General features: G+C 38.2%; 1 protein-coding gene across 2 annotated transcripts in view; it reads left to right on the top strand.

Moving 5' to 3' along the window:
• Positions 1–11,034, top strand: part of sh3glb1.S (SH3 domain GRB2 like, endophilin B1 S homeolog) — a 33,669-nt gene extending 22,635 nt beyond the window's left edge. Inside the window, exons 8-11 of one of the 2 annotated variants that reach the window (XM_041591302.1) lie at positions 710–799; positions 2,553–2,653; positions 4,144–4,363; positions 8,426–11,034. In XM_041591302.1, the coding sequence (XP_041447236.1) occupies positions 710–799; positions 2,553–2,653; positions 4,144–4,363; positions 8,426–8,533 (519 nt within the window). In that variant the 3' untranslated portion in view covers positions 8,534–11,034. 2 annotated transcript variants of the gene reach the window in all.
• The last annotated feature ends 1,072 nt before the right edge of the window (positions 11,035–12,106 follow it).

Genomic DNA, 12,106 nt, shown 5'->3' with positions numbered 1-12,106 from the left:
TGACCAGAGCAATGCCATTCTCCCTTTTAGGTTATTAGTCACAGAAGTGTCTCATAGGCAGTAAGATTACCTTTTATTAAGCTTGAACTCTGTTTTTTTCTCCCCCAAGAGGATTGTTGGAGTTACATCTCATTGCTTTGAGACCGAAAGCTGGTTGGTCATATATTTCTCTTTTCTGATTTTAACGCTTGTTATATTATTTGTGTGTATAAATTTTGTTTATATTGATGCATATGTACTATTTATGTTTTCTGGCTGTGCCAGAGTCAGCAAGCAGTATTTATAATAGACAAACATATATGATAAGGATGAGATGTATCACTTTATGTAGAAAATCTGTATATTTTTGGCAGAGTGTTTGCAGAACACTGTGCTGATCATTCAGGGATTGACTGAGAATGTCAGGAGGTGACTTCATGGTGTAGTTGTATTATTCACTGCCCTGTGCCATAAAACCAGAATTTGCAATAGGAAAACCCCTGTTTCGCAAGCTCCTTCATATTAACTGCCAGTGAAAATGATGTGGACACATTAAAAGACATCCAGGGAAGCAAAGTCATGTAAAGCAGTCTGCATGGGTCATTGGTTTTTAAAGAGGCTTCCTGCTGATTTAGATAGTGGAACTGTGTAATCATGAAGCAATGCCAGTAGCTAAATGTCTTTTCAAGTGCACACATTAAAACTGATTTTTTTTTTTTGTTTCCCCAAGGCTGAACAGGAACTTCGAATAACACAAAGCGAGTTTGACCGTCAGGCCGAGATTACCCGACTTCTGCTTGAAGGAATCAGCAGTACTCATGTAAGAATGTTTGCATATCTAAGAGGAAGTCTTAACGTAATATTTATTTTGTTCCAAATCAGATTGCTCCATCTGATCTATTACTTCAATTAAATGGGTTTGCAGAGATGCAATCTCATGTTATGTGAAATTGATTTTATTCTGTTTATTCTTGGGTAACAACAAAACAAATAAAATGTCACTTTTCAGAAGTTTGAAAGATACCACAAAATTGGGCGTTAGAAATAATGTAATGAAATGGATTAATCTCATTGATTTTTAATTTCAGATGTCATTCAATAATCATCTCTCATTTAAAATGTCCCTAAAATGTTCTAAATGCAAAATGGAAAAACGGATGGGAATCTTATTCAGTGAAAGCATTTCCTCAACTGTGTGGTTTCTGTCTATGCAGGATTTGTTTTTCATACTTTTCTACAGCTACATCTTTATGGTTTGTAGGAAGTAATAGTACTAAAAATCCCAGCCATAATGCAGTTATAAACAAGGGGGAACATTTTTTTTCTTTCAAAGATCAAAGCTCATCTCCATTAAAGGGAAAACATACCCCCCTTTAACATGTGCTTCTTCATTTTAACACGAAAATAAATATAAATACATATATGGGGCCTGTTATTCAGAATATTCGGAACTTGGGGTTTTCTGGATAAGAGATCTTTCCATACCGTAGTCTACTAAGGAATTATTTACACTTGAATTAAACCCAATAGGACAGTTTTGTGTTCAATAAGGATTAATTATATTTTTGTCGGGATCAAGTACAAGGTATTGTTTTGTTATACTAGGGAAAAGGCAAATTATTTTTTAAAATTATCTTTTAGACTGAAATCTATGGGTGATGGCCTTCCGTTAACTCAGAGCTTTCTGGATAACAGGTTTCTGAGTAACGGATCCTATACCTGTAATTTCTTTTTTTGTTTATTTTAAATACACAAACCTTGATTCCACAGAGTGAAAGAAAACCATAATAATGTGAAAAATATCAGAAGATGTCCCATGTGCCTCCCTTAAAGTCTCTGACTAGAGAGCTGAAAAGCAAGTAGTGTTCTGTTCTGTTAGACATCCAGTCACTCCAGCCTTTATACATTACATTTTTGGCTAACTAACTATATTAGAAACATTTTTATTTTTTTGCACAGCCTATCTATTTACCCAGTTTTTATTTTTACACTTAAGTGCTTTTATTGGCTGTATTACAAGGCTCCATTGGACGAAAGCAGTGGATTATGTCTCAGACTACAGTATTAAACCCATTTGTATGAATATATTTATTTTTTTACTGGCTGCTATGTGGCCTTTTACAAATATCAAACTTTTAACTGTAAAATAAATTACTATACAAATGATCCCAACGCCAAACTATTCTACTTCCCTGACCTAATCCACATTGCTTGATTAGTGGCTCATTGTAATAGGATATCTGGACTTCTTGTGTTAAACTGCAATTCTGTGTAGGCATTTATGCTATAGTTTGTTTTTATGCTGATCTGGATATGAAAACATTTCTGTAATTATCCTTTCTATTTAGGTTTAATAGTCCCTGGGGACTTTCTTGACAAAAAACAGTACTACACTTCTATTACGTGTGCCAACATGACTTGAGTACCAAGATCAGGTTCTAGTGATTGTAGATCTGCAGTTTTTTTTACAGTGAAATGTTATGTTTCATTCAAGTTCTAGATTAGATATAGGGTGGCTCTGTACAGTGCTTTGTTTTCTCTTTGGAATAAATTAATCCAATGTTTCCATGCAGGCACACCATCTTCGCTGTTTGAATGACTTTGTGGAAGCCCAGATGACCTATTTTGCACAATCGTATCAGTACATGCTGGATCTCCAGAAGCAACTTGGCAGGTAATAAAAGTATGAGAGGTGGAAAAAAGTATTTTTCTGAATTACTGATATATGTATGGATTGTAGAGTAACTAGATTATACCTAATAAAGCTAAGTGCAATCATGCATAGAGTCTTTTTTGTGGCATAGTGTGTTGCTGTTTTGCACAGTTGTTCAGAATACTTATTTCAGTCTCTTAGACTGGAATCTCCATAGTGGCATTTGACCGAATCAAAGACATAGTTACTGCATGTGTGGCCTGCACAAGTATGTTTAGCTAAGAAGTTATTATGTGTCCTCTAACAAGGGAGTGCCAGAAAGGCAGATCGTCACTCTCACTGCAGAGCCATTCATATCCTTTACACACTGACACTTGGGGGGAAAGGGTATTATCGGCTATTATGAATGTCACGGGTCATTTGACAAGTTTATGCAAAGTAGCCCTACTGGTTATAGATTACCTTAAGCGTAGACATTAATTGCGTTTGTGTCAACAATAGTAGTTAGTCTTGTTCTCCGCTGTATAAACAGCTCAGATTGAGGGTGCACCAAATACTAGCCTTTTTTGACAGGATTCTGATTCAGCAAAGTCTTAAGTGCCTGGCCACATCCATTCGGAACCCTTTAAATTGTGTGACTTTAGATAATGTGATGAAAATGTCAGTTTCTTTGTGCAATCTTAGAGCATGCATTATCTTTCCCTTGAATTATCTATATTTGCACATATGGAATTAGTTTTGGATTGAATTGGGTATTTGGTCGAATTTGAAAAAGATGGATTTGGTGCGTCCCTGTCTCAGACAACTGAACATAACTACTGGAATGAGTGGTCCTAGTTTGCATTGCTGATGAGAAAGAGAATAGTTGCTGGAACAGTAGTTTGTGTACAGACTATAACTTTGTGGATGGTAATCAGGTCTGGACTGAGAATTTAAATAGGCCCTGGCATTTCAGGTACACAGAGGCGCAAAAAGGCCCCCACCAGCCCACTAAATACTGACTTTCTATGGGACCTTATAGCAGCCCCTATGGCATTTGCCAGAACCCACAGATTGCCAGTCCGGGCCTGTTGGTAATAGCCAGTTTTTTTCAAGAGGAAATAAATATCGCTTTAGATGGGCTATGTGCCCAATCCCATGAGAACACAAATATAGTTAGTGATACATTTTAAAGATCAGCTCGACACAGCATTTTCTACAGAACTGATTAGCAATATTAAATTATATCTGAGACACAGTATTTATGGCACACCGTGAATCTAATACACAAAGACGAAAGGGCAATTGGCACTTATCTTTACCACAGTTACAAGTTTTTAACCCCACAGTGTGCAGGTACAAACAATTGTTTTCTGAATGATGTAGCTTGTGATAATCAATCACTTCTTATATGCGTTCTGGTGATAAAGCCAAATACCCCTGATCACTAAGGGCTTTTACACAGAGGAAGTTGATGGCATTACATTTGTCACATTCAATTGGTCAGTAACTACAACTGATTCTTTTTACAGTTTTCCTTCAACGTTTGTGTCCAACAATAATCAGTCAACCCCTATGCAAAGTGTTCCGGTACCTTCAGTCTCTGCCTCGGCTCAGGCACCTTCTGCAAAAAGTTCTTTGGTTACATCTGGCTTCACTGAACTGAAAGCATCGAATGGCAGCAGGAAGGCCAGAGTTCTGTATGATTATGATGCTGCAAATAGCAGTGAATTGTCGCTTCTTGCAGATGAGGTAGGAATACCTAGTCAGAGATAAGAATAAGTTTGTCTGATCAGAGCACTGAAACCGATCTTATTTCTGCAGAGTGGTTCTTTAAGCATGCTATGGGTTTTTGTATTAGTGCATCAAGTGCACCAATGATATGTGTTTGCCAACTCAAACCCAGGGCTGCCATCAGAAATCACGGGGCCCCTGCACAGCACCATTTTCTGGGCCCCCCTCGCCACCCCTCCTTTACCCATCAGTATGAAGGCCACACAAGACACAAGCGTTAAAACATTAAGTGCCTCCCTACAAGTTAAAAAAAGAACTTTGGTTCCCAGGGCCCTACCTACAAGTTTTGGTGGTCAGGGCCCCCTACAAATTAAAGAGAAAAAAATTGGTGGCCAAGGACCCCCTACAAGTTTAAAAAAAAAAACATTGGTGGCCAGGGCCCCTACAAGTTATTAAAAAAGAAAAAAAAGCATTAGTGGCCAGGGCCCCTACAAGCTATAAAAAAAACACTTTTGGCCAGGGCCCCTACAAGCTATTAAAAAAAAAAAACTGCACTTACTTGTCCCCCCTGATGGTGGCCCTGCTCAAACCTGCCCTTTGCTCTGACTCGCACATCACAAGTGGTTTAGTTCACCTTCAAGTTGACATTTAGCATGACAGAGACATTCTGAGAAAATTTGCATTTGGTCTTCATTTTTTTATTTTTTTGCAACAATTTACCCTAGCAACCAGGCAGTGGGTGAAATGAATCATGGATAGTGGGTTAAATGGAATACGAATAGGAACGTCTCTGAAGAAAAAGATAAGTAATAATAATAAAAAAGTAACAAAAATGAAATTGTAGCAACACAATAGTTTGAGTGCCAAGGTCACCAACCCCCTATTTGAAGGCTAGAAAGGCAGAAGAAGTAGTCAAGTTATTAAAAATCTATAAAAATTACCTATTGAAAAGTTGCTAAGGACATTCTGTAACATACAAGAAGTGGCCACACACATGCAAATGTATACAATACTCAGGCCATTCAGGGCCATATTTTTATTTTTTTATTTCCCTGCACAGTTCAAAAAACAAACTAACAAGAAAAAAAGTTAAAAATATAACTAATCCCATATATTTAATACATTTAACTACAGCAGCCATGTCCTTTTCAGAACATTCCAATACATTTATTATGCCATACACTTGTGCAAGAAAATGTCTTTACCCAGGAAGAAAAGGAGCCCCCCCCCCCCAAAAAAAAAACCAAAAGCTTAAAGTAGTAAAACTTAAAATCAGTTTGATTATACTCCACGCTAGTTATGCAACCAGCAATGTTCCCTCAAATTCTTTCTCTGCAATGGAGGGGGGGATCAGTTCTTCTGTGCACACATTTTAAACTCGTGTGCACATTTTTAAAAACTATGTGGTCAGGTCAAAATAAACGCAAAATTGTGTGTTTTCACACAAAATTCTTTGTGCTCACCACAATTGTTTTGTGCACTGGCCTCAAAATATGTGTGGGTTGCACAGCTTAGAGAGAAATATTGGCAACCAGTAGCTGTGAATGATATTTGCTTCATATGGAGATTTATACAATAGGATCATCCCTTCAACCAGGATCTAGGGATAGTAGTTAAGGGTGATTCAATTCATAGCCAAGTTCTTTCAATTATAAACCAGAACTAATTAAAAAAAAAATCCCTTTTATCTAGGTTGGGTATCGTTTTCAACTGCTCTTAAGAAACTTCATGAGCTATTCCTACTGGGACTATCCTACCTTTGAGAAATAACACATTATCTCCTGCCATTATAGCTGCACTTCCAAACCAAATTTAAAAAAAATCTGCTCTATTAGAGCTACACCTGGCTAGATATCCATGTGAGACTAATACATCTTGTCTGGCATATATTGTGAATAGTAATAGTTGTAAAGCTAATTAACTCATCTCGAAATCAATCCATATATATATAGTAGTAGTCAGTTTAGTCTATTTTAGCAATATTCTTTCAAAATGAGCATGTTGTACATCAAGAGCTGAATTAAAACCTTGATAAAGGAATCCAAGTTGCAAATGGTATTCTATGAATTACATGTCATGTGCAGTGGCCCTAACACACCACAGAATGACTACCAGGGGTCACAGAGACCACTGATCTACTATTTGCAGTATAGACTGGGAGGGTGAATACTGGCAACAAAGCAGATTGGATGCTTGCACATAAAACAGTTGTAAGCACAGGCAAGGAAAACAAATGACAGCAGGCTTACTGACTTGTTTGGACCTTGTTCCCACTTTTGAGTCCTGAGACATGCACGAAAATAGGGATTGAGAAACTCAAGGCAAACTGGCTCAGTTTCCAGGTTCAGGTAACCGGGGAGCCTGCCCTGCTGTGTGACCAGTAGATATAGAGACCTCTGTAGGAACTGGCCAACTAGGTAGCTAGGACAGGGTTTATATAAGTGCTTTCTACTGGGAGTTCACTAGGGATTGGCTGCACCTGCCAATTAACATAGAACAGCCTAGTATAATTGACCACACTAAGGATAGACACAGTAACCCCAGAAGGGTAAACCTATACCACTTGCCTGCCTAAATAGTTTAGATTTAATGCTAAAGGATCCATATAGCAGGTAACCGGTTTGAACCCACCAGATTGCAAGACATGGGAATTCGTTAAACTAAGTCAGGGATCCCCAACCTTGTGAACCCGTGAGCAACATTCAGAAGTAAAAGTGGTTGGGGAGCAACACTAGCATGAAAAATGTTCTTGGGTGCCAAATAAGTGCTGTGATTGGCCATTTGGTAGCCCCATATGTGGATTGTCAACCTACATTGAGACTCTGTTTGGCAGTGCACCTGGTTTTTATACAACCAAAACGTGTCTCCAAGCCTGGAATTTAAAAATAATCACCTGCTTTGAGGCCACTGAGAGCAACAGCCTAGGGGTTGGGGTTGATTCTTTACATGCCCACAATGTAGATTGCATTATTGTAGGCAAGGGCTGGACACAAGACATATACTTCCTATATGATCTTGCTCCTGCAAGCCTGCCAATTCACTCTGGCCAGTGATCTGAGTCCAGAGTGAAAACAATGATGCAAGTAGAACAGTTAGGAGGCGATGTAGTATATTCACATAACAAACACTAAACCTTCCTCAACCAATTCGGCCATAAGGGTTTTATATGGAAGCCTTGGATGAATTTCAGCCAACATTAGATTTCTGTAATTTTTTTTAACCTTTTCAGGTGCATTTATTAGGAAGTATGACAATTTTGGTTAATAAATCATTTCAAATAAATATACATTTCTTCCTGCTATATTAATTTTAATTAACATTTGGTGCAATTTATGTTCCACATAGTTTCTGCTATGCCCAGCAGTTATCTCCCCTAATTACCTGAAACAGTCCACCACGGTAAAGATGCTACATTATACTCATTACTGAGTTTGCCATCATCGCAGATTTTCCCAGTTAACTTTCAAACCACTGAGAAAACCACCAACCAGATTTTACTATTTGCATAGGCTCTTTAAATGACTCATCAGGGTCCCCAAAGAATAATAATCTTTTGTCTGCATAAAGCTTTTTTTTTTCTTCCTCTCACAATGACTGAAAACAAAACCTGGTAATGGCCCTGGCCATCTATATTCCCTGAACCAAAGGCCAGTGCAGATAATAGTGGGGAAAAGGACACACCTGCCTAGTACCACACTCTTAGTTAAAACACCAGGACAAGCTCTTATTGACTCCTCTTATTCATATAGACCAACTAAACCCAGGTGATGCAATTTGGCTCAAAACCAAATGCCCTGAGCACAGCAAAACTATGGAGTGGCATTATTAGTCTAAACAACTCCCTTACTGGCTATATATGTCTACATGGTTGAGCAGTATGACCAGAATTGGCCAAATGTTGCATCTTTTCTTACATAACCCTGTTGGTGTATTTACTTTCCTCTCACTGAATGATCAGGCTTGTATTATCCAATTACTCTTCTTGTATGTGTTAAGTAGAAATATTATCTACCTAAGGACTGTACCTGACTATGCATACAGTTTCTGTTACTAAAGACCATATATTCGTTTTTATTCTAGGTTATAACTGTATACAGCATGCCTGGAATGGATTCCGACTGGCTGATGGGTGAAAGAGGACATCAAAAAGGCAAAGTGCCAATTACATACCTAGAGCTGCTAAACTGATTGACTGAAATTTCTAAAGTGCCGAATACAGTTAAAAACGAGAAATCCATATTTATATGCAATTAACATGATATAAAGCAGATGTGTCTTCCATGTAAAGTGCAAATTTCAACCTTATGCAAGTGGTCACTGCCTTTACTGCAAGTTTTCATGCAAGGAGTCCACAGCTTCATCACTTATCATTAGGAGCTTTTACTTTCTCTATCAAGGATGTGTTTTTAAATATTTTTGCTATTTACCTATGGTCATGACTAACGAACTTGAGTGTTAAAGTGCACTTAGGAATTAATTCTTGTCTCATGGTTCATCCTGGGCTAAAAGGAGGGCACAATTTTCTACTTTGTATGGTTGGTGATGAATATTTTATCCAGTAGCTTTTCCTATCAAAGAATGTACTGGTTGGTGCCAAACAATGTGGCTATGAACAATGTACCATATACAGAGGGCTTACAGTATTGCCCAAATGTATGGCAGCCTGAAGTTAGAAATGATTCAGGCCTTCAAATTTGTCATAGAGCTCCCATCCTTTTATTCTCCTTAAATTGTCATTGTATAGCTAAACTGCCAACATACTCCTTCATTCTTGCAGCATTTAAAGATATTAGCACCAGTGATGTGTAACTCGTACAGCAGACCCCACGACCACGGAGGGCTGTAAAGTGGTTACAGGGTTGGCTATATGGTTTAGTTACCATTTGCTGTCTGCCAGAAGAGGGAATAGGGGACCGTTTTTGTAACTAAAGACATATATGTTTTTATAGGGTGGCTGTTTAGGTGCAGTGGCACACCTGGCACTTTGGGATTGGCCCCTGCAATTTTAGTAGCCCAAACTTTCAATTGAATTGTCCTGTGGTGCAAAGACACACCCAAAAGCATTGGAACAAGTGCATTCAAACAGTAGAGGGAAAAACAGGACAAATAAGGGTGTATTAGTTCATGTTTATGGCTACTAAAGAAAAGCAGTAGGGGAAATACCCAAAATAACTGGGCCTAAGGTTTTGGCCATTATATATTGCACATCCCAGCTCTTCGATTGCTGTGCCGTTATCTTCGACTCTAAGGAACATATTTAGAAAGGGTATAAAAAAGCAGTGTACTCCAGGTATCTCTATTTTATTGCCAAGGTACGCCCTGTAAAATGACGCTTAGATATAAAGCTGTATAATGATTTTTTTTCATTATTTATAGCCCTTTGTTATATTCAAGTCTCAATGTAAGTGTGAGCTAGAAAACAAGCCGTGTAATTACAGTGCGCAACATCCCCACTTGTTTTTAGTGACTTTTCACCCTAGATTTTCTCTGGCACCTGAAATTGTCCATTAACTTTAATGGATTTCAACAGGTTTAAGATTATTGGTGTAAAAAATGTAGACTACGTGCATTCAGCTCTTTGTAATGCACGATTATTTTAATGCACTGCGTATGTTACAGCGTATTTTGGCATAAAATCATTTATATGGCTTTACAAATATGTTCATAAGAGAGCTGGTTGGCTCACTGAAGTGGTGGGTCAAGTAGGACTGTCATTAACAAATGTAAAGAATTTTTATTTTTCCCTGTTTTTTTTTTTTTTTTCAGATTTGAATATGCACATTATGTTTTGGTTCAGCTAAATCTTTTGTGGAGGATTTGGTGCCACCCTACTTTCTTATGCTAATATAGTTGATTTTTTTTGTTGCCCCCCCCCATATACCCTGCTTCTCCACGATTTTGGCAAATAACTGATAACTGCCAAACCTGTGATATTTCCATTGACCTAGGTAGTGATTATTGCAGCAGTCATAAAGCTCTATGTGTGTCACTTGCCTTACCGGAATCATTATGCTGTAGTGTAAACAATGTGCTGTTGAAAGTAGTGGGCAAATTATCCACTATACCGCAATTATAGCCACACATATAACCACCTACATGCTGGGCCAAATTGGACTGATCCACCTATGCATGGGTCATACAGCTGGCCTATGGGAACCCTGTTGGGTGAGGGCTTCATTGACGTGGTGACAGTGCTAGCTGACAAAGTTTCGAAATTTGAGTTGGGCAGGCTTTCCCAGGGCCCCATACATGGGTCAATATGTTGCCAGCTTGTTCTAAAGGGGGATGGGGGGAAGTTGGAATATATGAGCCCATGTATGGGCAGTTTATATTAGTGTTGGTCCTGTGCAGGCCATGGCTGTAAAAGTCTCTTTCTTTGTAGCCCTCTGGCTTCTTGTACAACAGCCCTCTGTATTCTCCTCCATCCCCACTGTCTTTTAAAGCTTTCAGGTTTAAAATATCTTTGCACAAGATGACTGGAATGTAAGGCAAGAATGTGTTTTTGTATAGTTATAAAGTATATAGTCTATTCAGGGCATGGTCACCCAGCCGACACTCTTTTCTATTGGTTTATAAATGTATTTAACACTTCTATAGGCTGAGCTGAAATGTAGGGGTTCAAGAGTATTAGATCTGCAAGTAATATGAGACCATGTATACTCCGGACTGTATAATAAAAAGCCTGGCTTCCTGCTTGTCTGATTGTGTTCATCAAGAGGCCTGATCCATTATTCTGTAGTATGGATTGCTGTCAATCAAGTCACGTAAGTCATATGAGAGCTTCACATTCCATGGTTTATATGTTGCTTTAACAGTACAATGTCCCGTAATTATGTATATTTGAGTTCATTTAAGTTCTGATGTACAGGAACGGCTCATATACAGTTGTGTTCAGAATAGTAGCAGTCCAACATCACTAACTTGATCAATCACTTTTAGAAACTATATTTCTGCATGGCAAATAATTTATTGTAGGTGTAGTAGAGTAATAGAAATCAACAGACCCAACAGTCATGACATACATGCTACTGATTCTGTGTTATTGAATCATTAATTGATGCTTGTTCCAAATAATAGCAGTGTGGAGATCAATTAGTGAGTTCATTCATTCTGTGAAATAACAGGTGTCAAATACGGCCCTTATTTAAGGAAGGAAGGAGCAAATATGAATGCTGGTTATAGTGCATTTCTCTCTGAGTAAAATGGATTGTTACAGACATTGTTCAAATGAACAGCTTACTTTGATTAAAAAGTTGATTGAAGAGGGGAAAACAACTAAGTAGGTGCAGAAAATGATAGGCTGCTCAGTTTAAAATTATCTTAAATGTTTTAAAATGGCAACTAAAACCTGAAACACAGGGAAGGAAACAGAAAACTACCATTTGAATGGATAAAAGATTTGCCAAAATGGCAAAGACTCAGCCAATGACCAGCTCCAGGAAGATCATAGAAGGTGTAAAGTTACCTGTGAGTGATGTTACAAGTAGAAGATGCTTATGTGAAGCCAAGCTATTGGCAAATAGCCCCTGCAAAGCTCCATTGTTGAAAAAAAGACACGCTAAAAAATGTTACAATTTGCCAAAGAACACATTGACTGGCCTAAAGAGAAAGGGCTCAACATTTTGTGGGCTGATAAAAGAAAGATTGTTCTTTTTGGGTCTAGGGGGCTGCAGACAGTTTTTTCAGAGGACCCCCAAACACTGAATTCAAGTCACAGTACAGAGTGAAGACATGGTGGCACAAGCATCATGATATGGGGAT

This window comes from Xenopus laevis, chromosome 4S (genome assembly GCF_017654675.1).
Source record: "Xenopus laevis strain J_2021 chromosome 4S, Xenopus_laevis_v10.1, whole genome shotgun sequence".
NCBI classification, from domain to species: domain Eukaryota; kingdom Metazoa; phylum Chordata; class Amphibia; order Anura; family Pipidae; genus Xenopus; species Xenopus laevis.
This window is presented reverse-complemented; position numbering and strand designations above follow the sequence as displayed.